This window comes from Zootermopsis nevadensis, unplaced genomic scaffold, assembly GCF_977971745.1.
Source record: "Zootermopsis nevadensis isolate Lab colony 2312 unplaced genomic scaffold, Znev_1.0 Znev_ptg000028l, whole genome shotgun sequence".
NCBI classification, from domain to species: Eukaryota; Metazoa; Arthropoda; class Insecta; order Blattodea; family Termopsidae; genus Zootermopsis; species Zootermopsis nevadensis.
In genome coordinates this window covers 6,236,456-6,263,562 of record NW_028259160.1, presented here as the reverse complement: position 1 = coordinate 6,263,562, position 27,107 = coordinate 6,236,456, and the positions used below count along the sequence as shown (strand labels likewise).

Below are 27,107 nucleotides of genomic sequence, written 5' to 3'. Positions count from 1 at the left end.
AGGTGCAGCATATCGTGAAATGGTTCACAACATCCTGTATCCTATCATCAACAAACCAGAAGTAACATTTGTGCGCTATGATGTGCACCATGCACTCCCCAACACAGCCAACTCACTCATTGGGCGGGCAGCACACATTGCTGTCTTGGATTCTGAACTGTTCATTGAGAAGTTCCTTGTTGTTACTGGTCTCAAATACTTCAGATGAGGTCACCACTCAGCGTTACCTGGCCTCTGAGCAACACTGGTCAATCAAACTGTCCGCTGTTAGTGTAAATTGATGACTGTAGGTATCTGATTGCATTTGAGTTTTATTTTGTGGGAGGGACAAGTGAAGGAGATGTTTGTTGAATTTTCATGTGGAAAAGATAATATTTCTACAAGACAACTGATACCTATTTTTTGTCTCCTCTTAGTTTAATGAATATAGTAGAAGACATATTTTCATCTTGTCTTGTGCAGTGACATAGGTACCCATGTTCTAATAGGTGTATTATAACTGTATAACATGTGAGGTGCCTGCATAAGCCAACATTTACAACATAAATCATAACAGTTTAAAGGTTTTTGACAAATGTTTATCATTAAAGTGATGCATATTTTTGGACATTTTCCCTCATCCATGTTTTAAAACCACACAACGTTTCAGAAGCTGTGATTAGGTTGTCACCCTACTCAGTTGGGTCATTGAAAGGAACTATCTCAATCCCCATTCCTTATTCAGGTGATTATCTTACTCATTTAGGCCCAATTGAAAGAGCTGTCTTGCCTGGACTGTTAGTTGTCCTGACAGGTTTTTCATTCATTTCCTCACCCTGTCCACTTGACTGATAAATTTATAGAAATAGGCAATGATTATTTTCTTCCCAAACTTTACAAACTGATCTTCCCTTAGGCTGGGGCCACACGACTGTACAACGGACATACTTTGTACGGTCGTGCGGCCCCATCCTTAGCAGGATTTTTGGTTTTCACAGTAGTGAGTCAAGATGGCTTTCCCCCTCCTGCTGGCCAGGCTTGTGGCACCCCCCCCCCCCCACTCCTATTGGCTCCACTTCCCCTGGTCCAACCAAGGCTCTGCCTTGACTGACTGATTCCAAATGCGCAGCTTACTCATCACCTTGATGATGGAGGCAGCAAGGATCTATGAAACATTGGTAAACTTTTACCAGACTACACAGCGCTACAACCAAGAAGACAGCCATCTTTGATCTACATTTTCATTTGGTACTGTATAACAATTGGAGTTGAAACAGCATCATAAAATAACCTGAGAATCAGTGATTCAGTAACTCAGAAATTTTATTTGTCATCTGGAACACTAAGTCGTACAATTGCTTCCTTCACATCATTCATGGTAATTCTTCCATTTTTACTATATAACATATGCAATTAACAAAATGTATGTAGGTAAACTGAGAAACCAATCAGTTATTCTTTATTGTCAATTGATTTATTCTTGGTTTATTTAATTTGGTAATTTCGTTGCTATAGACTTTGAGTTGTCATTTGTCAGGCAGTCTTTGTTGCTGTAAGTCTTGAATTATTAGGTGCCTCTTTATTAGAGTGTATGAACAGAATACTGTATTTACATTTAAAATGTGTTGATATTTTAACATTTGTTTCTTCTACAAGGCAGTTGGACTCAGTAGAAGTCAGTGATTCAGAAATATGTCATAAATGTAAACAAATAATCTACGTTTGGAGGCAGCATTTGGAGGAGTGTGTCCCATTATGACGGTCATTGTCATCCATTGAAATTTCCCCCAGACTGGATTATATTATGACAAATTTTTCTATATGCTGTGTTCGTCCTTTGGCACTCCTCTTGTATCTGCAGCCGCTCTTTCCCAACTATCTTTTGTATATCTTTTCTCCACTTTGTCCTTGGTCCTCCCAAAGGTTGCTTATTCAACATCTGCATTTCCAGTACTCATAAAGGATCCTGTTGTCATTCACATGTAACACATGTCCATTCTACTAATCCTTATTTCACCAACTTTTCTCATAATATTTCTACTTTCACATCTTTCTTAATGTCCTGGTTTCAAATTTTATTCCTTCTTATCTATTTATTAATACTGCCAATTTCACTAAAATAAAGTTATAACATAGTATCTGTTAAATCAAAAGTATCTTGAATTACAATGTGTAATAGACTGTACTGTACTCTATTCATAAAAGTCATACCCATTGTTCTTGTATCACAGGCAAATACAGGCACCTAGTGTGTTATACATATAAGATGGTTTAAATGCCCTATGTTAGTTTTTATTATTTTTCCTGGTGATTTTAATAGAGACAAGATAAAGACATTGTTTTTGATTGGTGCAATGAACCCTCCAGCATTGACTGGAGTGCATCATTATCGCCCTCAAGTCAAGGCTCAAACATGACTACGCTTGAATCCTTGTTGTGCCGTGCCGACATGAACACCACAATGACATCCTGCAGGGAGTCGCCCTTTCACATCACTCAACATCTCATATATTTCGTCATATATGTACAACTAGATATTGCCATACTAGCACCATATTAGCAAATCTTTATGAAATTAACCTTCCTGAACCATTCCACTGTCACTTCTATCTTTTGAGCAGATGTGTTTTAGTTCCATTGATGTGTTGGTCAGTGTGAAGGAATGTTGGGTTGTTTCGTTCCACTAATTTTCTTGTCTGGTCTGGAATGATATTACAGATGTTGAATAATTAATTATTTTGTGGGTTAAAACAAATGAGTGAGCATCAGTTATTATTTTTTTATTCTCCTGAAGGAGTTGAATATAAACCAAAAACGATGTCAATTTATTTGCTCACATGTTTGTTCCTTAACATAAATGTGGGAAAAACATCAGTGGTCCCTAATTTCATTGCAGTATTCACCGAAATAAAAATTTAATTGTGAAACAAGTTTCCAGTTGACTATCATATTTATCATGTCTATGTAAATGTTGGTTTTGTCATTTGTAATTTATTAAACTTGTACTCAGTGATACAATGATAGGATGAAATTGCCAATATTCAGACATAGACTCCCTCCACACCAGGCATTCTACATGTTATCTATTGCTCAGAACAATCTTGGACGGATAGACAGGCAGATTTGGTGTCAGGGTAGTCCAGGTTTAAACTTCTTGTAACTGTAAGTTAGCAATCCATCCATGCCACATCTAGCCACAACTGTTCTCTTTGTGTGTTATTTATAAAATGATTGGAGGCTTCCATGATGGGCATATAGCTCAGAGCATCTTTGTGGCTAGTGTCACATTGTCACAAGCTTATGTGCCGATGAATGAGATGCCTATTCAAGAATGTGGTTAGTTGCAATGAATTTCATCACATTATTCTCTAACTTTTTTGTCGTAGAGATTTTGTCCAATTGATTCTTAATAATTACAGTTAAGCAGACTCAATTCAAAATTTCCTGCCTAATTATGTAGATTGTATGTACTCTACTTTCCTGAAGTTATCCATAAGCTTCTGGCATCTTCTGGGAACAATTTGGACACAGTTAATTCGTATTTTGTTAATGGAGTATTATTGAAATAAGTGCATTTATCTTCTCCTTGTTTTCATTGTGGAATCATAGCATGAAACTTACACAACCTCTTCTGAGTGTAGATACTTTAAAATTACAGTGACTTCACTCTTATTTTCAATTTATTGTTTCCCACACTGGACTGTAATATAATACATTTCTGTTGCAAAAAGGTATTGGAAAAAGATATGTTGTATTTTTTTTATCTTTGTCAGCAAATACAAGTATCTGCTTAATGGCCTTTTAAGGTACATTAGGCCAGGCATGAATTTGAATTGTGTGATGTCCCAAAAAAAAAAATCAACACTTATAAAAACAACAGTTGTTCAAAATGAAATTTTAGAAAACTTACAAAGTGTCTCAAATGTTAGCACATTATAGTACTGCAGCTGCAAAGATGCTCTCAATGAAATAAGAAGGCAGTGTAATTTTTAAAACGTTTTAATTGTATGGTGTTTCTACAGTCATAAGTGCAAGAGGATCTTCCAAAGTGTGAACTCCTGTATGATAGGAGACCCTATAAGGAAGATGAGATGTGATTGGCTTAGTATTATATGCAGGGTTTCAGTAATGATGTGTTTCATGTACATTGTTACTGCATAGGTAATGGGTGGGGTTGCAAGATCCCATAGAACAGTGTCCCTTACATAAAAAATATATAACAGCTTCAGGATAATTAAATATGAATATGATGTTATAAATAGAAATGGTGAATGTCTGGAGGGAGAAGTATAGTGATAGGAAGCCCTTATAAAAGAAGTAGTAATGGGAGAGCAAAGTAGTGGGTTGCTATCCAATGGGAAGCAACCACATGGTTCAGAGAAAGAGGTGATAAAAACTTAAATCGAACACCTTCCACTGAACTTCCACTGCCAGATTGTTTGTAAGGGATTCCCCCCTCAGACATTCTCCCTGAAGATTGCAACTGCTGAAACATTACAATACCTTGAACACTTGATTCTGTTTATCCCCAAAAGCCAAAGTTTTACAACATGAAACTCTTTCTGTGAAAGCCTGATGACAAGTGTTTATATGTTAAATTAAATCTCTGGCATAACAGCTCCAGAGAGCCAAAGCCAACTAACTTGACTGCTGGCCTCACGTTCACATGCCTAAGCAGAGGTGAACGATCATCCAACCAGATATAGGGTGGCGTGTGGTCAGCATGACAAACCCCAGCCATTGCTAGCTTTCTTGACCAGATTACGCTACTCATTGTAGCTCCCCAATTTCCTCACGATGCTGGGTTGGCACCGGTCCCATACACTGGTCGAAAGCTCATGAGAAAATTTCTTCTCCCCCGAGACTCGAACCAGCGCACATTCCGTATCGCCGGTCCGAAGCATGATGCCTCAGACCGCGCTGCTATGGTGCGGGACAGTGTTTAAATGTTAATGTATTGATTTCAGTCGTAGCAGAAACATAATGGCCACTATGATGAGATCTTGCACTTTACACCAAACTTCCTCACTAGATGTCATCATTATGAAAGTACTGAAAATGTTGTAGTAGCCTCATGTTTTTCAGGATGGTAAAGTGTGGAAGTTGTATCTGTCAAATCCAAAGTTGGTGTCTCCTTGGAGGTTGGTGGGGTAATGCAGGATGTATGATGTAGCACTGCTTTCCTGGCATATTATCTTGTTATCTGTACACTGAATTTCTCGTACAATTTATTGATTTTGTTCTCCTTTGCTAGGCCTAAATCAGAACAACTACACACATTATTATATGTGCATGACTGATGAATAAATCTTCCACTTATGTACAAGGTTTGTCTTTGTTTGGATTAGTAATTCATGCAATTGGCATTTTAACCCTTCCATGCTATGCATGTGATGTCATTTTGAAGCATTAGTTCTCCTAATCTGAATTTATTTGGTGTTTGAAAAGATTGGTGAAAGAAACGTAACCTACTCTCTCAGTTGTTAAAGTAAATGTAGCTTTCCAGCAATAAAAATTGTACAATATCATGCCAGCATTGGAAAGGTTAACGTGAGGTATTTGACATAGTTTCAGTTTTCAATAATTTTAAACATTCTGTGATATGCATAAAATTTATTATGTATTCAGACAATCCTTAAGAATTAGTATATTAATTCAACTAAATTTAAAGGTTTAAAGACGAGTTACCAGCAGATTTCAAGCAATCTATTAGAGGAAAGAGAAGTTTTGTTGATGTAAAATTGATGTAGGTATTCTTATAAAATACATTTCATTCCTTATTTTTCTTTCTGTGTGATTTTGTTCAAAGGAAATGCAGTTTCAATTGTCTTAGTGTAGCTCAAGGTTACACTTCATTTTGTGATCAAGGATGTTATTTACTTTTTAATATTCTGAAGGAACATGTTTCATTCTTTGGAATTCTGTTGGTGAACTGGGGACAGCCATCTACAGGTTCACCTACTCATAATCGATAATGTGTACACTGATTGACTGATAATCATGAAACTTTGTGTGAACATCATTCCACTGCAGAACACTTCAGTTTTTTTCTTTCAGACTCCCTTTTATTAACAAACCCATCATGGCAGATATGTGAACTTGTGAGGATAAAACAATGTTAGTGTGATGCTATGGGTAGTCAATCAGTTAGGTTTGGAAATCTTGTATGATAATAAATCACTGAAAGTATGTAATTTTTCAGTCAGTCTTTTTTTGATAGAAGTTTCTGAATCTAAAACTATGATACGTTATCATTGACTGTTCTTTATCAGAAATGAAATCTATTATATATATATTTCTTAGAAAGATTTGGATGTATCATTATGGCATATTTAGGTACGGAAAATCTGTAAATTTTTTAGTCACTAATATAACCTATCAAGTGGTCAAGTAGTGTATAAACCCATATCAGCTGTGTACTCAAAATTCAAGTTAGGCAGGTGGTCAAAATATAGATTCATTCACTTATAAATTAATCATTTTGCAGACATGATGCATATCTCTGAAACTGGGTAAAGTGTGACGATATATATATATAAGCAATGTTTTTCTTAAGGATTGTCAGAAGGTTAAATTCTTTTAGTAGTACAGTATTCTGGTAAAAACTGAAAATATTATTGTAATGTGTTATAAAAAGATATACAGTAACTCCTTGTGTTATGAATGTAGGAAGTTCCTGAAAATTCATTGTATCTCATTTGCTCATAAGTCAGTAAAGTATTTATTTTTTTCCATAGGTCCTCTATATATAAATCATAGTCAGTACAGAAGGAGCGAGGGGAAATAGCAACTAACTGTGAACTGAAGTGCACCATGGGTGCAGGATGTGACTGCTCAGACTTTTATATCTGTGAAGTATGAATCCGTGTCAGGAGAAGTGGATTATAACAGATGACATTTGTAAAAATGAAGAGTTACTAAGTGAAATATTTATAACTTGGGGAATGATTAATTATATCTGAGGTAAGAATACACGGAAAATTAAGTTACTTTCATTGATTTTATAAACCTAAATTGTTGTATTTTGGACTGCGCTCGTGTACCCATGTAATGAAATTTCTTGAGCCAAAAGGCCTAATTTCACTATCAGTATTAAATTGAGCTGCAGTGTTTCATTACTGCTACAAAACATAAATAAAGTATATAGGTACATATATATATTTTTAATTTTAATGTATTGTCATTAATGTCAGTCTTCTAGCAGCTCAAGTGTCATGGAAGTACACATGTAATATTTTAATACACTGGAAAGGAACATCACGTGAGAGGAGCTCAATACAAATAATGTAATGGAACAGATTTGTTTTAGTGCTGTGATAGAAGGATGTACTTTTTACTGTTTATCATGAATGATAGTGATACTGGTCATCTTACCATGTGGCTTTTTTTATTGTTGTTTTGCAACATCTTGTGATAGTGGAGATGACTGGTTGTTCATATTCATATCTGCTGTTATCCCTTATCAATTCTTCACAGTGTCCTTGAATAAGAAATGTTACTTCTTTCAGGGCTTTTCTTTCTGGCAGTATAACAGTATGTTGTGTGCCATACTGGTACATTTTTCTTAAAAAATAAAAATTGTATTAAATTTGGTCATAGGTATGTTAATTTTTAAGAAATTGATTTTTGTTGTTCACTTTCCTAACAATAATATTATTTTGTTTCCAGTAACATTACATTTTTATAACAAAATTAAAGACAGTACAGTAGAGTCCCGATTATCCAACCTCAAGTCGTCGGACATTCTGTTTTATCTGGCGTTCCGTGTTGGAATTTCCTTTTTATCAAGTCGCACATCATGTAGCAGAATGAATAACATTCCCCCACCATGCACCTTCTACATTTTAAGTCCTCGGTTGCTACAGTTGTGCTACTGTTCAGGCACTGGCAGACCTTGCTGCAAAGAAAAGGAAGGAGGCTCATTACCAATTTCTTTAAAAAAAATAAACTCTTTTATTTACATTGTGTTAAATACTGTTTTTGTTTTGATATTTCTTCATCAGATGACATTTTATTTTCTTCATAATTTTATTGTATAATAAATTAGTTGTAAATTGTGTTAATATTGTGTTAGTCTTCTGTGTTATCGTATCGACCATTGGTTTTGTTTAGGTCAGATGATCGGGACTCTACTGTAATTAATTTCCAGAAATAGGATGCCATTACTCTAGTTTCAAAGATAGGTGAGCATTATTATCAATTATTACCATTGCCATAATATGTCAGTTATTTTGTAGTTTTTAAATTATTTTATCAAAAATTCACCTTAAAAAACTAGTGTATTCTTTTCTGAAAAAAGCAAACAACAAAAGTTAGTATATTGAAGAATTAATGCATTTCTTGGATAAAAAGTTGTAAGGGATTGTTATGTCTGTCTTTGTGTTGCATGAAAGAAGTGTCAGTACAATGTACATCTGTATTCCACCTCGAAATTGTCTCCCCTCTACTTTGTCACCTGGCACTTTTTTTGTAAAGAAAAAATTGTGCTCTTTGGCTGGCTTTTTGTATTTTGTAAGAAAAGATAAGTATGTGTTATCTGTCACCCTTAACGACTTTGAACCAATTGGCAGATGTTAATAGAACTTACAAATTAGTGTGACTGTCACGTTACTAGATGCCACTTAAATTTTGTACTTTTTATTACTAATATCTTATTCTCAGTAATATCAGTGGCCATGCATACTTGATACGTGGAACATGGAAATGACTAGTGCCGTCAAATTAAGGTCCTGAAATTCTGTGTGGCAATAAATCCTCAAAAAATGTCACTTTTGCTGAGGTAATTCTTTTCTAGAATGTTAAACAATCGACAGCCTCTTTGAATCCATACTTACTCTTCTGTTTGATGGCATGTGAAGTTTTATAATCAAATAGACTATGTATATATCTTCATGGTGTAGTGTTTAGGCACTAAGACTACTTTGCCTCTTTGAAATTCCTTCTCCTTCCTTGGTTGTCAAGCCATCCAGTTTGACCTTAACATAATGGTGTAATCTGAATTCAAGTATTATGCACTTCAACTTGTTCTTGATCATTGACAGGTACTCTGACCAGTGGCAAATTCTGGTCTAGAAGCTTTGGTATTAAAACTTCGTAGTTGAACAAAAAGCCAAATTTCAAACCTCACCATTGAACTTCATCGTTGAATCGGATCAATTAAATTGGTAATTTTTAGTTGTAGAAACTATTTGTATAAAATTGAAAGTAGACGTCTTAAATTCTTTACATAAATTGTAAAATAAAATACAGTTTTTATTCCAATCACTTAAGCGGGATTTTGTCAAATTCTATAAATGAGCAAGTAATATTTGTGTTTTTGTTGCCCTAGTGGTGTTTTGAAAACAAGGATAATATTAACATGCTGACACTTCAAACTAGTAATCCAGCACCTTTTTTATTTCCATTTGGAATGGAAAGTTACAAAAGATGCGCCTGTTTGCCTCACCGTGTTTGTATGACCACCCGTCTGTCGACGTATAACTCGAGAACAGCTATACGGATTTTCATGAAATTTTATATTTCTGAATTATGCCGAAACTTGTTGACAACATGCAAATTTTGGTTAACATCAGACAATAGTTGACAATTCAAATAAGACATGCATGCGTTTCAGCACGTTTTCGAGATAATTAAACTGAGTTTACATTTACTTACCGAAAATCTAGTAGCTAAAACAAAGCGAAACATCATAATTGTTATGCTAAGCATTTATTTTGCAATCTGAGTTTCTCTTTGTTAAAAGTTGTGCGATTGCCAGGAAACTTGCACAATCACAGAACAAACTTCAAGGTGTCAGAATAAGTATGTTTTTTTTAAATTTAATTTGATAAAATCGTTTGTTTATCGAAACTGTTAGTCTAGTCATGCATAACTCCTAGATTACTACAGTTTTTTATATGCAGGCAAGTCGCTAATGGTATAACCTTGTGAAAGCTTCAGATATAAACCAGTCAAGAGTCTTGTTGCTAAGGGAAAGTAATCAGTTGTTTAGCACTTGCTTCTTGGCACTTACGCAATTCCTTCACACCAGACAAAAGCAAACGTGTAATGGCCTTCAGTTTAATCTACGAGATCAGAGAGTTGCAGATAGGTAACATTATCTCGCGTAAAATGGTTTGATGAAAAGTGTTAAAATACTGCTGTATTAATAGTGTTTCCAGTAAAGGGTAAAGTGAATTCTAAATACTGCCGTCTAAACGGAACTGGAATGAAGAAGTTTTGGTTTTAGAAGAAAGAAGAATTTTCACGGTGAAGTTAGTGTAGTTTTAAGGCAGCTTGAGATGTATAAAACTCGTGCGATTATTTCCCTTTGTTGATAACAAGAACAACAGTGTAAATGTGTAGGCCCAATAGTTTCTCCCTTTTCGTTTCTTTCGACTTTGCATCTTGCTTCCTTTCTTTGTTTTGTATGTTTCTTCCCGTTTGGAGTACACGTATTTTCGCACTACAGATCTGTTGCAAAGAGCACATGTTGAATAAAGATGTCACCTTGGATTTTGTTAAGTTTACACCAAACTGACAAATGTGTGAAATGAAAATAAGGTGTTTCAGAGAATGTGCCAATTCTTATGAACTGCATTTGAGTTTAATGTAAACTTTGGGTAATGTTGAACAGATACTGGCCAACATTAAATTCGCCAATTAAATTTTGGCTTACATACGAAACAAATTCTGTAAATTACACGGCACTACAACTTAGAATACAGCCGTCTTCGGACTCACCGCCGTGAAAACAAGTCCCTAGTTAGTGTCGGAGAATCGTTCGTAGGTTTTTCAATTCGATTTCGTCCAATTATATGAAGTCATGACGGGTTAGAAGGTGAGGATTTGAAAAGAAGCGGTTTTGGCCTGGTTTGAGGTGTTGTCCCGGTATCCGCTTAAGGAAAACTAGAATAGATGTAACCCTACAGACATTCGAACCTGTTACCCCGATGCTGCATTACTGTAAGTACAAGTAGTGATTCACATGCTCATCACTATGTGGCTTGTATGGACTCAAGTCACCGGCTTGTTGCAGCCGCCCGGGTTCGCGTCCCGCTCGGTCCAGTGGGATTTGCAGTGGACGAAGTGGCACTGGGATACGTTTTTCTCTGAACTGTTGGTTCCGACGGGGAAGGAGGGAAGTTAGTGTGGTTATGTATGGCATCATTTATATAATCCAGTATTCTAACCAAAATAAAATTTATCCGATCTGAGCACAGTATGAGCAGTGTAAACACGTAACAATGCAGCGTACACAGCCGCGCAAAATGATTTTGATCGGTGGCTACCTGCTTTTCTATCCCGTTAAATTGAACAAGCTATGCCACTATAATAATTACTGCGGAGTGTTGGTGGAATAGCATTGAAGTCCGTCATTGGACACAATCCTGAGACACTGTTTACTCCCAGCTCCTCAATCTTCCAAGTGCCCATTCAAAGGAAACGTCTTATCGATTGTCTTTTGGGTCGTTGTGCCATGTAGTATTTATGCTGTGTGCCAACGTTTTAGGCTAACATAGGCCCACTTCCATTAATGATTAGGAATACGTATTTGAAATTACGAAAAGTATTGATTGGAAGAAACAAGCGTGGGAAGCAGAGACAAAGAATAACAAGAGAAGCCGCAGATGTGAAATTTATCGCCCTTAGCTGGATATATAAGGGAGAAGTAAAGATCGAGAATTTAATGCAGTAGTTGGGATTTCTACACGCAAAATGATGTGGAAAGACCATGTGGATACGTTGGATGAGGACGTGAAGGAAGACATCGTGCAGCTACACATCAAAGACATTTATAAAATGTCATAGGTGAAGTAATTATTACTAATGAAACAGGTAAATGCGACTACATGTGGCCTGGTGCTGCTCAATACAGACATGAACAGTTACATTTGGGCGCATGAACACTAATAATGCACATTTGTCAAACCAATTGGGCGAAAGAATTTAGTCTCCTGTATATCTACCATTTCTATTAATATATGCCTGTCTGGCGTGGCATGATGCCTTCCTTTCGCCTACATGTTCCGGCTTATATTGAATCTTTTTTATGCCAAAGTAAAACAATTGTCGCCTTGTACAATCAAAACACATAGGTAATAAGATTCGTATGATTCCCGCCAGTTAAAATGTACTGAGGTTACACATTGAAATTAAGATTTAGCCAATTACATTGAAACAGATAATACGTGGCAGAAGCTATTTTTGTTTGCCTTAAATTCTCTGTCTGATTAGTGGCTTGGCATTGATGTAGACAACTATAATTGTATATGTTACTTTTATAAATGTCTTTGTCTGGGTGTTCAACCCCCAAATGCAATATCTGTTATTTAAACGGCGAGTTTCAGATGCTGCGTATGATGTACGTACGTTCTGTAATTTATTGTTAGGTAGCCTATGTACAGAGTGGGTGGGAAGTAAGTAGGCATTAAATAATCGCTGCATTGGAAATATAGAGGTTATAACCATTTATCAATGCCTACTTCCCACCCACTCTGTAGATAGGTGGATGGCCACTGACCTGTTCTTCGTTAACCAAGAAGTGTGTTGTCACATTTTATGCATAGACCGAAAAAATTATTGTTTGGTGGGGAGGTGCAATCAAGCCAAAACATGTTGATATAGTGCAGGAGCCTTGGAGGTAGTTGTTGTTGTGGTCTGTTGCATTTTAAATAGACTTTTAGTGTATGAGTACTGGCGAGGAGCGAAATTACTTTTCCTACGTGTAAATTTATACAGCTTTGTAAGTTCTTTGAAATACAGATCGCTAATGAAATTTACATGTAAATAAATTAAAGTTACGGAATGTGGGTGCAAGGGTATCGAGGGTACCTTTTGGGTTCGTGCCAATTGTGTAGGTGGTTTCTCTTTCTCTGTCTTTTCTGGGCTATGCTGTCGATTCTCCACATTTAGCACCAGTGCACAACCAGTTCATTCCTTGCAGTTGAACAGCTGTTATTTACTGCATTGTGCAGTGGTTCCTAACCTTTAGAAGCGGAACGCGTTTGACCTTGCTTGGTAGCTGATCTGTGCTCAAAGATTGGTGATGAAATACTAGATATATGTCAGATATAGAACTAGTTGTGTGTTTTTGAGGTCGAAGGTCGGTGTATTCTATACTGATATTGAACTCCAAAGGTTAGGTTTTTTATTTAATCTTGAAATATGAAATAAATAGAATAAAATAATATATCATGTACAGAACTGGAGGGTCCATTGATTTTGTGACATCGCGTTAGGAACAGTTATTCATTTCCAAGCAAAGTTATCATTATGTCCACTTCGCTGTTCTTTACATCTGTTGTTAATCATGTTATCAACATGGGGAATTTTACTCGGTGCAGCGGGTGGGCTAGAAATAGGAGCGGACAATTCAGAGGCTGGCCCAATTTTATGCGAACAATGGCGACCGGTGGTAAGGACGTGGGTGACTGTAACTGTTTAGAGAGGACAGAAAAATGTTTTGTGACAATAGAGAACATGAATCCATGTTTAAAGAGAATGGAGTATGCAGTACGAGGCCCACTTGTAATCAGGGCATCCGAAATCGAAAAGGAACTACAGGAGGTAAGATAACCTTCGTGTTGACATGAGGGGTTATTGGAAGGGCTGCCAAGTCACTTCGTTACCTTTAGAACGCATTCATGGATAACAGGTAAGAATGCAGGAATAGCTGTAACAAGAAACGCACAGTATTTTGAAGGGTATCTTGTCCAGCATATTTGAGAACAATTATGTTACTTTGTTAGGTTATGTGTTCATTGCATGCGTTAATGATACAGTGACACTTCTGACATTTTGAATTGGAACATTGATGTGCAGGAAATGAAAGTTGCCTGTATATAATTGGAAAGTGAGGACCTTTATTATGACAAGCTACATATAAACATGTCATATGGTCTGAGTTTCATACAAAACTGAAGAATGCAATTTGGGTTCAAGCCAAGCACCTAAATTAAAGTATAGTAACTTAATACCAAACCTAGCACAGCCAAGTCAATCTAAACCAAATGAGGAAGGTGAAACTTGCAGTTCTGATTCTGCTTTTCTGCTATTGAGATCTTATAATGTGTTTCAGGGAGTCAAGAAGCCCTTTTCTGAAGTGATCAAAGCCAATATTGGCGACTGCCATGCAATGGGACAGAAACCACTCACATTTATCAGGCAGGTTAGAATTATTGTCTTCACTGATTGCCATGTTTACAATTGTCTCAACTGTACAGGTTGTTTGATCAATTCCATTGTCATTTCAGCAATATGAAATAGATCTAAAAAAATGAAGTGTTCCCTAACTTAAAACTTATTTTCTTCTACAGTTTCTCAATTAGTAATCATCTTTCAAAACATATGATTACACTTTTTTGTCATATTCATGCATGTTTAAATATTTCAGCATACTGCACATTCCATTTGTTACCTAGACATACATGTGCCACTGTGCATTGCACATCTATCTTAATTTGTGTTGTGCCCCCAGCTGTGGCACTACCCTGTTCTTGCATGCGTTATTGTCTTTTTACCAGGTTCTCGCCTTAGTTTCTTACCCAGCACTTCTTGATGACCCCCGGTTCCCAACTGATGCCAAGGCTCGAGCAAAAGATATCCTGGCTGGCTGCAGGGGTGGAAGCGTTGGTGAGTTTCCATATTGTCAAAATTAGTGATCTGAATCAGATATGTTTACACTGCAGATTGTCTTCTAGACAAGGAGTGATAATTTGGGATAAGTGATTGCCAAACTGTGTTCTGCATAACATGTATTCAATGAGGAATTTTCAGAGATGGTATAAAGTAGTGCTTTTCAGTATGAATGCCAATAAAAGTCTTATTTTGATTAAATTAAAAATTTGAAGTTGAAACGAATGTAATTTTTCTTATTAATTACAAGTGCACTATAGAAGTCTTCAGTTTTTATTTTCTTTGTTATTCCATTTCTGTATATCATAGAAAACTACAAGGTAATGGTGATTAGGACTCTTGCCTTATTTCCAGGAAATCAAATGTTTGATTCTTGTGTTTAAACCAGGCTGTCTGGCCAAGGGTTTTTTCCTCCCCTTAGTCACTGAAGTAGTACCTTAAAGTAGACCCTGATCACTTTCTTCCCCACATCATTGTCATCCTATCTGATGCTGTATGGCCTATGCAGTTGTAATTGCAGTGTGTTTTTTTTAAAAACATTTCTTACAGGATCATACACAGACTCCCCTGGTATTGAGATCATAAGGAGACATGTTGCACAATACATAGAGAGGAGAGATGGGATTGGCAGTAACTGGGAAAATATCATTCTGTCGGCTGGAGCCTCTGATGCTATCAAGGTGATGCATGAGGAAGTTTGTTAATTATGCAACTGAATAAGAATAATCAAATGAGGCTGTTATTTATTCTGGACAGAACATTTAGCTTTGATGAGTGAAGCAAAATGCTCATTGAACTTTGATGGGAAAACTCTTGGAAGATTAAGATGGAAATAATATTAAAATTAATCTTACAGAGATGGGATGTGAGTATGTGTAAGTGGTTTTAGTTAGCTCAGGATAATACTATTTAATGTAGACTTTGTTATTAGGGATATTGAACTGTCGGGTTAAAATGTATGCTCTGAACTGAAATATACCTTTCAGCTCTTGTTTAATATCTTCATGATTATTTGATCACGTTATTTACTAAGCTCTCATGACATTTACATTTTGCCTTTTTCTTGATTTTTGTCAGTCAGTGATGAAGCTGTTGGTTAATGAAGTTGATGGCAAGAAGAGCGGAGTGATGGTCCCCATTCCCCAGTACCCTCTGTACTCAGCGACACTGGCTGAGTTCAACATGCACCAGGTCTGTGTTTGTATGGTAACTGCTTTTTATCCCATGATGTTTGATAATTGAAGTGAACGATTAATTACCCGAACTCCCCTCCACAAAAGACATGGCCACACATATTTTAGTAATGTTACTGTTTAAGACTTGAGGTTCTCACAGCGGTGAGTATGAAGATTTCCGTCTTCTGGGTTGTTGCGCTGTGTAGTCTGGTCGATGTTAACCAACGTTTCAGAGGTCATACTGCCTCCGTCATCAGGGCGATGAGTATGAAGATTTCCGTCTTCTGGGTTGTTGCGCTGTGTAGTCTGGTTGATGCTAACCAACGTTTCAGAGGTCATACTGCCTCCGTCATCAGGGCAATGATGACGGACGCAGTATGACCTCTGAAACGTTGGTTAACATCGACCAGACTACACAGCGCAACAACCCAGAAGACGGAAATCTTCAATGTTACTGTTAGCTGTGAAAACACAAGTTTCCTTTTCAATCAGGATGACATGACTGTCAGTGCCCAAAGATGGTAAAGATAAGCTTAAAATAAACACCACTTCTTCTGGATGGAAACTTCTAGTGTACCTCAGACATTGAAACTATGTACAATATAACCACATTGTATTGCCTGCTGCTTCTGCAGTGAGGGATAATCATTCTGATCTCTTCAATTTCAGATTGGCTACTACTTAGATGAATCACGAGCTTGGGGAATGGATATAGCTGAGCTGCAGCGGTCTTTAGATGAAGCAAAGAAGCATTGTATACCACGAGCCATTGTCGTAATCAACCCTGGAAATCCTACAGGTATTCTGCATACTGGCTTGTTTCTTATTTTTTTTGCTACTATAGTCAGACTCAAATTTGCTAGTACCATTTCTGAAAATACATATATATGTAACTGAACAAGTTAGTGTAGCAATTACACTGTGGACCTGTATTTATGAGATTCCTGGTTTAAGCCACGTTTTGGTTTCTTTGGTGTTTCTTTTGGTTTCTTTCATTTTCTTTATATTAGTGCTGTGTTAGTGCCTGAAAGCAGGTTACGACTATATCCTTCTAAATACTTAAGTACTCACTGTTTATTTTCACCTTTCTGTATCAGTTAATATTGTGATGAACTTTTATCAAGGAAGTGTTGATAGCTTTTGGGTCATATGTAGTATCAAATGGACACATTACATATTGAACTGATATAATCCACTTCATCTCTCTTTGGAACTGTTTGGAGACTTTCAGGTTGCTGTGTATTTCTGTGCATATTTTTATAACCTGAATAGACTCCACTATGAAAGAATATTATTTCTTGAAATTAGATTGTAGTCTGTACAGCAGTACGTTATGGCTGTTGTGTGTGTTTCTAACCGCAACAGTATATATGCTCAGCAGTTTAAATAGTGGCGTCAAGAAATTTTTGAATTGTTGAGAATTATTCTTTGAACTTTCAAATTGAAATAGCTTGTATGACTGATTAAGCTTTCCACTTATGCAGTTTGGTGCTTTGTACTTATTGTGACACAATTTATTGCTTTTAGGTCAGGTGCTTTCCAGAGAAAACATAGAAGAAATTATAAAGTTTGCATACAAGGAAGAACTCTTTATATTTGCAGATGAGGTGAGGAAAGAATCGGAATACAGATAAAGTAGTCGAGGACACCAAATGCGCTCTCCCATTCTTCATAACTCTAGGTGCAGTCTGTAACACATTCCTATTCGTACTTATCTAGTAGAGACAACTTCAGTCATTGCAGGCAATCAAACACTGCTGCATCCATGTCTAACACGCTGGGAACCAGTGACACTAAAGTTCATCTGATTTCTTTTTAAAAAAATTTGTCAGCAGTAGGTACCTTTTCTTTCTTGTAGATGCAACACACTCATGATTCCACCAGTAAATTATATCTAGACTACTTGTAAAAATTTAAGTATCAACGATAAAAACAATACCAAGATGGCAGATTGTTGAAGAATTGGTAGTTGGTATTTGAAGTGAACATATATTCAACTACCTTATGCATCAGAGCAGCTTGATACTTTCTCCATTCCTGCAGACTTTGAAATACCCTATATGTTAAGAACAATTATATTCATTGATACTGCTTTATGGTATTTCATATTCAGGATGAAACAGAAGCCACATAGTTGACTTTCTGGGCAACTTAAGTTTTCCCAGGAGGCATTAAAAATGTTTTATAATTCTTTATATACATTCCGTAGTTATGCTTATTGGTAATTCAAGTCTTTTAATGTAAATATTATTAATTGTTAAAAATCGTAGATACATCATCATTATCAGTTATGAATGCAAAGTTTTTAAAAGAAGTGGAGTGATATGTTCCTTCGAATATGGCAGAACATTTGGAATTGATACATCTCTGTGGAGAATGTTGGGATAGTACCTATTGAGAGCATTATTAAGAAAACCATAGATAAATAAAATAATATACATGTAATTTTTTATAAACTAACAAATGTTTATGTCTGAACACAGGTGTATCAGGACAATGTATATGATCCAAAGAGCAAGTTCCATTCCTTCAAGAGAGTTCTGATAGAGATGGGGGAACCATATCACAAAATGGAGTTGGCTTCATTTATGTCATGTTCAAAAGGTAAAGAGGTTGAATTTTGAAACTGTGAACATATTTATATGTTCTTCTGAACATGGAATATCTTAAATATGGTAGATTGGAGTGTGTAATACAAATTAATAAGTAGTATGGGTTGATATTATAAATTACACAAAAGAGACATTTGGAAGTGAACTTGAAGTTTGTGGATGTTTAAAGGAATTAACAGATGGAAAGATTGCAAATGTTTGGACATGTTAAAAGAATACTTGTAAACAGAATACCCAGAAAAGAATATAAATTATGTATGGGATTTGAAAAATGATGAAAGATTGATTCACATTAAAATGACTTACTCAAGTGGTTTGTGTATTAAAGCAGAGGGAAGGAATGAACTGTCATAAAGATTAAATAATGTGATCAACAGAGACTTTAAGACTTGTCATCCATCAACACCTACCTTTTGCTGAAAATTATACTTGTAGAAGAAGAATAAATTACATAATTATCGTAGAATTTAAGGTTTTCTCGGCGGCAAGTCTGAAGATGGCTAATTTCTGGGTTGTTGTGCCATGTAGTCTGGTAGAAGTTTACCAACATTTCAGATGTCCTTGCTTTCTCCATCTTCAGGGCAATGCAATGGCACAACAATCCAGAAGACAGCCATCTTACATAATCATTGTTTATTAAATGACCTTTTTTGATTGTTATTTTATTGTAATATGTGTGAAAACATTCATGGCATTGGCTCACATTCATATACTCTGTTATATGCTTCAGGGTACATGGGAGAGTGTGGTCTACGTGGTGGTTATTCAGAAGTTATCAACTTAGAACCTGATGTCAGAACAATGTTATTTAAATCCATCTCTGCCATGTTGTGTCCAACAGTTCTTGGACAGGTGTGTAAGAAACAACATGCAACATAATGAACACCATGTGAATGTCTTTTGGTTGAAGGTATAATCTGTCTAGTATCACACTCTAATAAAAGTGTAAGCCATTGTGTACATGTTAGATTGTCTGTTTCGCATCTTTTGTATTTGTGTTTATGTTGAAATCTTAAAATCATCAAGTCAGTTCTAAAATATCTAATATAATGTGTCAGTATGTTATGGCATTGAAAAATATAACCAAGTGAAATTATATTTAGATGTGAGGCAGTGGATAAAATTGTTATCTTGACTGAAAATTTAATATACTTGAGAAGTAGTATGTCATGTGCTTTTGCAGAGTGTGATGGATGTAGTTGTGAATCCACCGGTGCCAGGTGAGCCTTCCTACGAAGAGTTTACAAAGGAAAAGAAAGCAGTTCTGAATTCATTAGCAGAACGGGCCAAGATGGTTGCTGAAACGTTTAACAGTATTGAAGGAGTATCTTGCAATGAAGTTCAAGGCGCTATGTATGCTTTCCCAAAGGTAAAAATATTTTGATGCAACAGTTGGAAGTGTTAATTGTCTAGTTTTGCCTGGGAAGGTTAAAATAAGAATTTACACTTAAAATTATTCATTGTCAGGACTTTTTCCATCGTCTGTTCTTTAAAACCACAACGTTTTGGAGACAGAATCAGTCTCCGAAACGTCATGGTTTTAAAGAACAGACGATGGAAAAAGTCCTGACAATGAATAATTTCAAGTGTAAACTACCGTCGTCAAAACCCTTCATATTTAAAATAAGAATGTTCAGTTTGTACAAAGTGTTAATGATGTTTAACCTTGATCCTTCATTTTGAAGAATTTAACTTGTTTGTTGCAGCTTGATCTACCAAAGAAAGCTATTGAGAAGGCAGAATCCTTGGGACAATGTGCTGATGTATTTTATGCATTCCAGCTGCTTGAAAATACAGGCATCTGTATAGTACCTGGTTCTGGCTTTGGGCAGAAAGCTGGCACATTTCATTTCAGGTAAGTGTTGCTCTTGTGCTTAAGCATTATACTGTGAAGGCATATGGAGAGTGGATGCAAGATCCACACATTCTTAACATTTGCACCAAATGGCGTTTCATGCTTTGGCTGCTTTACCCCTGAGTCATTCGTCAGGGATTGCAATTTTCACTCATAATGAGTTACTGAATTTTTTAACTGTGTGTGTCCAAATTACTTACCCCTCATGTTTTCTTATGTTTGGGCATTGTTTTAATGTTCTGGCTATTCACTATTTTGATGCTCTGCCAAGGTGTTTAATGCATGAATTGATTTATAATTACTGGCATGAGGTTATTTAGTGACAGATGAGTTGAGGTGATCATGAATGGATTGTGTAAAGATATGAAAGGAGATATTTTGTGGGCTGTTTCTGTCTACTGTTTTGGCCTCAGCCTGGAGAAAGTGAGGAAAACCATGGAAGCCCATAACACCTGGACTGTGATTTTAAGTGGATACTGGCTGAGTATCAAGCCATAATATTACTGCTGCATTAACCCATTAACCCTTCAATTTCACAGGATGAGAGATTTTTCTTTTTATGTGCAGTTGAAACTGTCATTAAATAACCTTAGAATCTATTATTTATCTGTGATCTTGTGCTTCAGCACAGCTGAACTTTTAATTATTTTTAACGAGTTCTAGTGCTGAGGTTAAGAAGGTCTTTAGTGCCATGGATATATGTTTATAATGTAGTGCTTAAGCACAGGGATAATTTTACTGACTCTTGTTTCAGGACTACAATTCTCCCCCAACCAGATAAGTTGAAGATAATGCTGAACAAATTTAAGGAGTTCCACTTAAAGTTTCTCACACAATATAAGTAAGAAACTTAGTTATTGGGCTCCCCTCTCTTCCTGTTTCCCTTTCAGCCAATTTAATCATGTTATGTTTTATACAGGTGTCATGAAGACATTTTAATGTGATTTATATTGAATTGAAGGTTGGGCACACATTTACGTATCATTTATTGTTAAAGAGTAAGATTGTTCTGAATGGCAAACTGTTCGGAAGATGAAGTTCAGAGTTGGTCTGCAAAACTGAGGAAAGAGAACACTGATGTGAATATGATGATGCAGGTGCTTGGAATTTTTGTGTGCAATATTGACTTCATCTTAGGAATCTCTTTTGAGAATTCTTGTTGGTCTCCATTTTGAATATCCAGAGTTTGTTATCCTGATAAATGCTGTTTGCAGAGATTAGGAATTGCAGTGCATAGAAATGTTATGCTATAGTATTCAGTTGTTTATAGTGGTGATCTTAAATAACTGATATTAAAGCATCTAGTCACCAGTTACCATATTAGGTTTGAGCTGCAACACATGCAGATTAATAGACCAATTTAACATGTTTTAAAACTGTTGTTCAAGCTGTATATGAAAATGTAAAATTATTCTCTTTCCAGAATCTGTTTCATGTTTATAAGAGGTTAGATTTAGTAGGGCTGCAGATAAGGTAGGACCAAGATTTTATTTAATAACCTCATATCGCTTCATGTAGTATTATTAGGGTTATTAAATTAAGGCGGGTGAGTTGTGAGGGGCATCTAGCATGCATGGAGTTGATAGAAGCATATACTAATGAATAGTCTGGAAAAATATTGTGGTAATGGACCACTTGGGAGACCCAGGCATTGATGCAGGGGTTGAATATTAACAGAGTACTTAGAAAAATAGGAAATGAGCATGTATACTATATTCACCTTGCTCAGGATAGGGACCAGTGTTGGGCTTTTAGGGACACAGTTATGAACTTTCAGGTGGGCAAATTTCCTGACCATCTGAGCAACTGTGAAGTTTTTTAAAAAGCCATCGAGTTGGTATTTTTGTACCAAAAGTCAATTAATTATTTATGTGCCATAATTAAATGTCAGGAAATATAATAATTATAATGTTATTTTATACAAAAAGGGGAATTATATTTAATATTTTATTAAAAAATATATTAGTGAATATCTGGCCCTTATTAGTGACTACTGTCTGTAATATATAAAAGTTTTAAGTCTTCCATAATTTATTTTACATATAATCAGTGCAGTTCTGAGTTAGTTCAATCAGGAAAGTGACTAGCTACAGGATGGATATCTAGGGTTTGATTCCGGACAGGCACCATGATTATTCTTTTTACCCCATATCCAGATAAGCTCTGGGGCCCTGACCAATTTTCTGTTCAGTAAGTGGTGGGGATTATTTTCCTGGTGGTAATGTGGTCAGAGCTTGTACCTGACCACCGACCTCCAGTTAGTGACATGGTTAGAAATGAGTAGAGCTTTACCTACATGTCCCTATGTTGTTTCATGGAATATAAGCAAGGGTAAAACTTTTGAATCACCTTTATACCTAGTAAATGACTAACCTTTCAATCAGTATTTTGTTCAGAGTTGGCAGAATTTTTAGGTGTTTTAAAAAAATTTGTTTCTATAAAAATTATGTTAACCTTTAATATCCCTACATCATGGCGTATGCACAGTCCAATTTGCTGTTTGTTACATTAGTGTGTCACTAAGCCATTAGATACTAGTTAAAGGCTGGCCTGTAGTACCATAGTATGGCATTTCAATTCTCTTTTCTTATATGATGAAGATTCATTAAAAGTAAGGTTAGGGTTATGGAATTAAGTTTTTTGGATGTACCATCAGTCTAGTCCTAACAAACTTCCAAATTTGGACCTTCTATTTCTCTGAATTTCAAATTCTTAAAATAATATACCTCCACTTTCAGCCCCTTGCCTGAACCTCAGAAATCTACTTTTGCATCAGCTGGCTCGGTATGAAATCCAGCGGTGGTCAGCTGTTGTGATTGCATATATATATTTCAAGAAAGACCCTGGGCCATGTAATCAGTTATTAGCAAACTACAGAGATACTTCCTAGTGATGAAGTCTTTTGTATCAACAAAAATTCTGTTATTTTATCATTAATGTTTCAAGGTAATGAATTTAAAATAATGCGTGGTTTAAATTATTTTGTTTATTGATATGAGATTAAAAGGTTTGCAGCATAGCTCTAAATCCTGCAAAACACAAATTTGCTTAAACTATACTGCATCAAGTAGATCTGTGATATTAAGAATGTACAGTGGATTCTGGTCAATTGGGACACATCAGGACTAGAACACTTTGCCCCAATTATGTGAAGTTCCATGTAAAGAGTTAAAAAGGTTTGTTCTTTAAGATTTGTCCCAAATAAATGGCTGGTCCGATTAACTGATGGCCCAATTAACCGGACTCTACTTTATTACAAAAATACTGCATGGCTTGGCAACCATTAAGACTGCTTCTGAAAGGTCAGTGAATCAGAGTTGTTAAGTATCTGTCTTCTCTTTAATTTTTCTCAGTTTAAATATGCAGTGGATTAATTGATGGAAGTACAATTGGGCATATCATTTGCTAATGAATGGCAGTTAAAAAGGAGAGATTGTCCACAAAATGTTAAATGTAAAATTAAAATTAGAGTTGAGAATTAATATTAGATTCAGGTTTCTTGGTGTGTACAAGGTGCTTGAAGCATTTTGTATGATATATTAATAAGACAAACCTATGTTCAGTTGTAACTTGGTCCTGCATGACAGTGGTAACTGAGATTTGAGGTTATGTATGTGGATGGTAGTCTTCTGGGTTGTGATGTCATGTAGACTTGTTGGTTCAGAATGTTTAGGAAGAACTTATTTCTTCCATTTCTAGGTTTGATATAGCAGTCAGTAGTTTGGAGATCATTGTTTCAGGTAGCAGTGATGATTACCATTGTGTGCCAACAAAATGACAAATTTAGAAATGTAATTATATGATAAATTTTTATCTTAGGACTTAGTGGCAATATTGTAGATTGAATTTGGTGATATGGGTTGCATTGAATTTGGCATACCTTGATGATTGGGATTATGACGTATATTCACAGTTCAAAGAATCTGTTTGGAAATATGTGATTTTGCGTTCTTTTCGTGATGCGGATTTTTTCCATACTTTTAGTATAAACATGTTACATGTGGTCTTCATCATGCTGAATTTCTCTTTCCACGTATTTTTCTTTTAACCATAGACATTACCATATTTTATCTATGTTGTGGCTATATATTGGGTGCTAACTTTTATTAGGTCACAAACTCGCTCATTGATGAAAATGTCTGTGGTAGGACAGACTTCAGATGTGAGGATTCACATCACAGTGTTCCTGTATCATATCAGTTATCGTAAAAGTCTGCATGGGCCTGGGCCTCAGCACAGATCATGTTTTAATCTGGACCGGGTTTGGGCCCGGTTCAGATGATAGCGATCGAAAGTAACGTAGAACATTCTGACCTTTCTCGGGCCATTCTCTTTTGTAAAGAAAACTTATTTGTAGTTGCACTCGTCATGCTTGTGACACTGTTGAGCTCTATAAATGAGTTACACCAACTTGATTTTCTTGGAGATTTTCATAACTGCCCCCCTCCCAGAAATCACTCAGAGTAGCACCTTACAAACTAGGTATCAGATATCTTTGTACCAATCCTTAAAAGCCAAAATAGCCATAGATACTCTTAGTGCATCATTAAATAATTCATTCAAGGATTACTGGCATTTATGCGTTAATGAAAAGTCGGGTTTAGGTCTGGTACAGGTAACGTATTTGAAGATAGACTTCGGGCTCGGGCTTTATGTTCCTTGGGTTGCACTGGATGAAATTCTAAAATCTCAGCCCATGCAGACCTGTAAGATATCTTGTGATTGAAAATTACAGTAATTTGGTATGCACTTAATTTTCAGTGCTACCACAATAACACTGAAAGAGTTTTACAAGTGCATTGTGTTTATTTCAGTATCACTTAAAATGTATTATGTAGTACAGGACGCCATTGGCTGGATTGAATAAGGAGGAAATACGATAAATCCTATCCCACGTTGCATGCTCGTAATACTTAGCGTTTAATGTCCACCAAGATTCCTTAATCCATTTGTAGTGCAGTATTATGAGATTCTGAACAATATCTTTTTCATAAGCTTTTTATTTGTTTTGTGACATGTACATATTTTTTTGTTTTATATATTTTTAACCATTTTGATAGATTTTACCTCAGTGACTATAGCAATGAATTCTTTTACTGAACTATAATATTTAATTATGTTTGTGTTTGTACTTTTATATAGGTGTATTTTGATGCATTTTATTCTACTTGTATTATTTATTCAGTTATTCTTCATTACACATGGCTTCTTTCCTATTGGGAAAGATGGACAGTGTAAAAGCAACATTAAAATATTAATAAATGTATATATTACACAGCCATTTGTTGTTTAACCTTCATGGACAACATTTCGTGACTTACATGCAGTCCACCTAGCAGCCTCTTGGTATGATTTAAAATACCCTATTCTCATATGATAAAAGTTAATGGCATTCAGAAAATTTCCTATAATTGAAATATTTTAAATTTGTAAGATTGACTGGAATTTTAGCAGTTTTTGGTTGGTTGGCTGTTTTGTTTCAGAGCATGGACTGTGCTGTAAAGAGTTTGAACTGCCACCCCCACCCCCCATTTTCATATTCATACTTTTAACAGTTGATGGCACTGTTTATACATTTATTTTCTCTTCATCTCATCATCAGTGTTTTCAGCAGAGCTAATACAATTTCAGTCCAGTAATAGGTCTGCATGCTCATATTTGTTCTTATATTTTATTCAACATCCGTTTTAATAATATCCTCTCACCTATGCCTACATCTCCCATGTTGTCTCATCCCTTCGGGCTTTCTCAGCCAAACTGAGTGCACACTTCTCAAGTCTCACAAGCATACTACATGTCCCGCCTATCTTACCCCAATCGTCCTAATACTAAGTAAATAGTACAATCTGAGTCACTAATTTTTAACTTTGTTTGGATTCATCTGCCTCGGGATGGAGACCAGTGGTTTGCTTTTGTAAACACGGTAATGAACATAAAAGACCGAGAATTTCTTTGCCAGGTGAATGTATTATCAATAAGGAATCTACTCTATGCACGAAACAAAGTTAATGCTTTGCACTGCCTTCCACAGTGAATGTTGCTTCCACCAGACAGTAGGACATTGCTTTTAATTAATGATTGAAGATTTCTTTAGTCGTTGTTCAATGTTGCCAAGTTTTGTATATTCTTCCGCATGTTGGCTTTCACTTTTAGAAGAAATGGTAACAAACAGTTGTGTAATAAGGTCCATATCTTTACCTTGAGTTTGACGGCTCTGCATCACGCATGCGTGTTGCATCAGAAGGTGTTCACGTGACCATGACGTCTTTGTTAAGCATACTTCTCTCCTTTCACGTAAAGAAGTATAATCATGTTTTATGACTTGAAATCTGAGCCTTGTTAACACTGCGTGTCTGTATTTCCTTCTGTCGAACGTAACACCTGAGATTTAAGATCTGAAATAATGAATTTTTGACATTTAGCATGACTCCTTGGACAGTAAATTGGCCTGGCTTAAGACACCATGTAAAATAAGGCGTCCATAAATGAATGCCTCGAACGGGAATCAAACCCGATGTTTCAGTGTACTAGAGGTCAAAGACAGCGCGCGGCAAATAATCTGTACTCTTCCCCTAATAATGGTAATTAGGTTACTGAACGACTCTATATCAGTTACTTTATCATGTAACCAAATGACATGTGGGACGAAGCGATCGTACGTCATTTCAGGGTACTGTTTCGGAACTGGCTGGAGGGGTTGAGGTGAGCCATTAATTCGGTCGGTACAGCCGTCCTCTGGTCCGAGACAACACGGACTTTCTGGAATACGAAGCCACATCTTGCCGTTCGGTCGCGGAAGACATTTCGCTACCAAAATTTTGGTTACGTTGGTTTTAAGTTTAGTTTAAATTAACTAATTTACGTATGTAC

General features: G+C 36.0%; 2 protein-coding genes and 1 long non-coding RNA gene across 25 annotated transcripts in view; 2 read left to right on the top strand and 1 right to left on the bottom strand.

Annotated features, from left to right (window-relative positions):
- LOC110836020 (protein FAM135A) overlaps nucleotides 1-7,575 on the top strand; it is a 49,782-nt gene extending 42,207 nt beyond the window's left edge. For 14 of the 16 annotated variants that reach the window (XM_087357564.1, XM_087357577.1, XM_087357568.1 and 11 more), the window contains one exon: nucleotides 3-7,575. In XM_087357564.1, the coding sequence (XP_087213690.1) occupies nucleotides 3-208 (206 nt within the window). In that variant the 3' untranslated portion in view covers nucleotides 209-7,575. The remainder of the gene's footprint in view (nucleotides 1-2) is intronic. The other 2 variants (XR_015537508.1, XR_015537507.1) reach the window with 2 other exon arrangements.
- Nucleotides 1,282-9,896, bottom strand: LOC147872336 (uncharacterized). 4 transcript variants are annotated; one of them, XR_015537514.1, is made up of 5 exons: nucleotides 9,634-9,896; nucleotides 8,814-8,954; nucleotides 7,707-7,876; nucleotides 7,354-7,459; nucleotides 1,282-2,680 (listed from the first exon to the last, which is right to left on the bottom strand). It is a non-coding gene; the product is annotated as an uncharacterized LOC147872336 (long non-coding RNA). The 4 variants fall into 4 exon arrangements; XR_015537513.1 differs by lacking the exon at nucleotides 1,282-2,680 and adding an exon at nucleotides 3,963-5,235; XR_015537512.1 differs by having other exon boundaries at nucleotides 7,354-7,876.
- A 194-nt stretch (nucleotides 9,897-10,090) lies between these two features.
- Nucleotides 10,091-25,518, top strand: LOC110836059 (alanine aminotransferase 2-like). Of its 5 annotated transcripts, none has more exons than XM_022076885.2 (13): nucleotides 10,091-10,227; nucleotides 13,305-13,527; nucleotides 14,039-14,128; nucleotides 14,484-14,592; nucleotides 15,145-15,275; nucleotides 15,673-15,786; nucleotides 16,440-16,569; nucleotides 17,298-17,377; nucleotides 18,254-18,374; nucleotides 19,113-19,234; nucleotides 19,566-19,751; nucleotides 20,089-20,237; nucleotides 20,992-25,518. In XM_022076885.2, the coding sequence occupies exons 2-13, from the start codon at nucleotides 13,354-13,356 to the stop codon at nucleotides 21,080-21,082; spliced, it is 1,497 nt and encodes a 498-aa protein (XP_021932577.1). In that variant the 5' UTR covers nucleotides 10,091-10,227; nucleotides 13,305-13,353; the 3' UTR covers nucleotides 21,083-25,518. The 5 variants fall into 5 exon arrangements, with proteins under 5 accessions (XP_021932577.1, XP_021932578.1, XP_021932580.1 ...); XM_022076886.2 differs by having other exon boundaries at nucleotides 10,093-10,232; XM_022076887.2 differs by lacking the exon at nucleotides 10,091-10,227 and adding an exon at nucleotides 11,778-11,796.
- The last annotated feature ends 1,589 nt before the right edge of the window (nucleotides 25,519-27,107 follow it).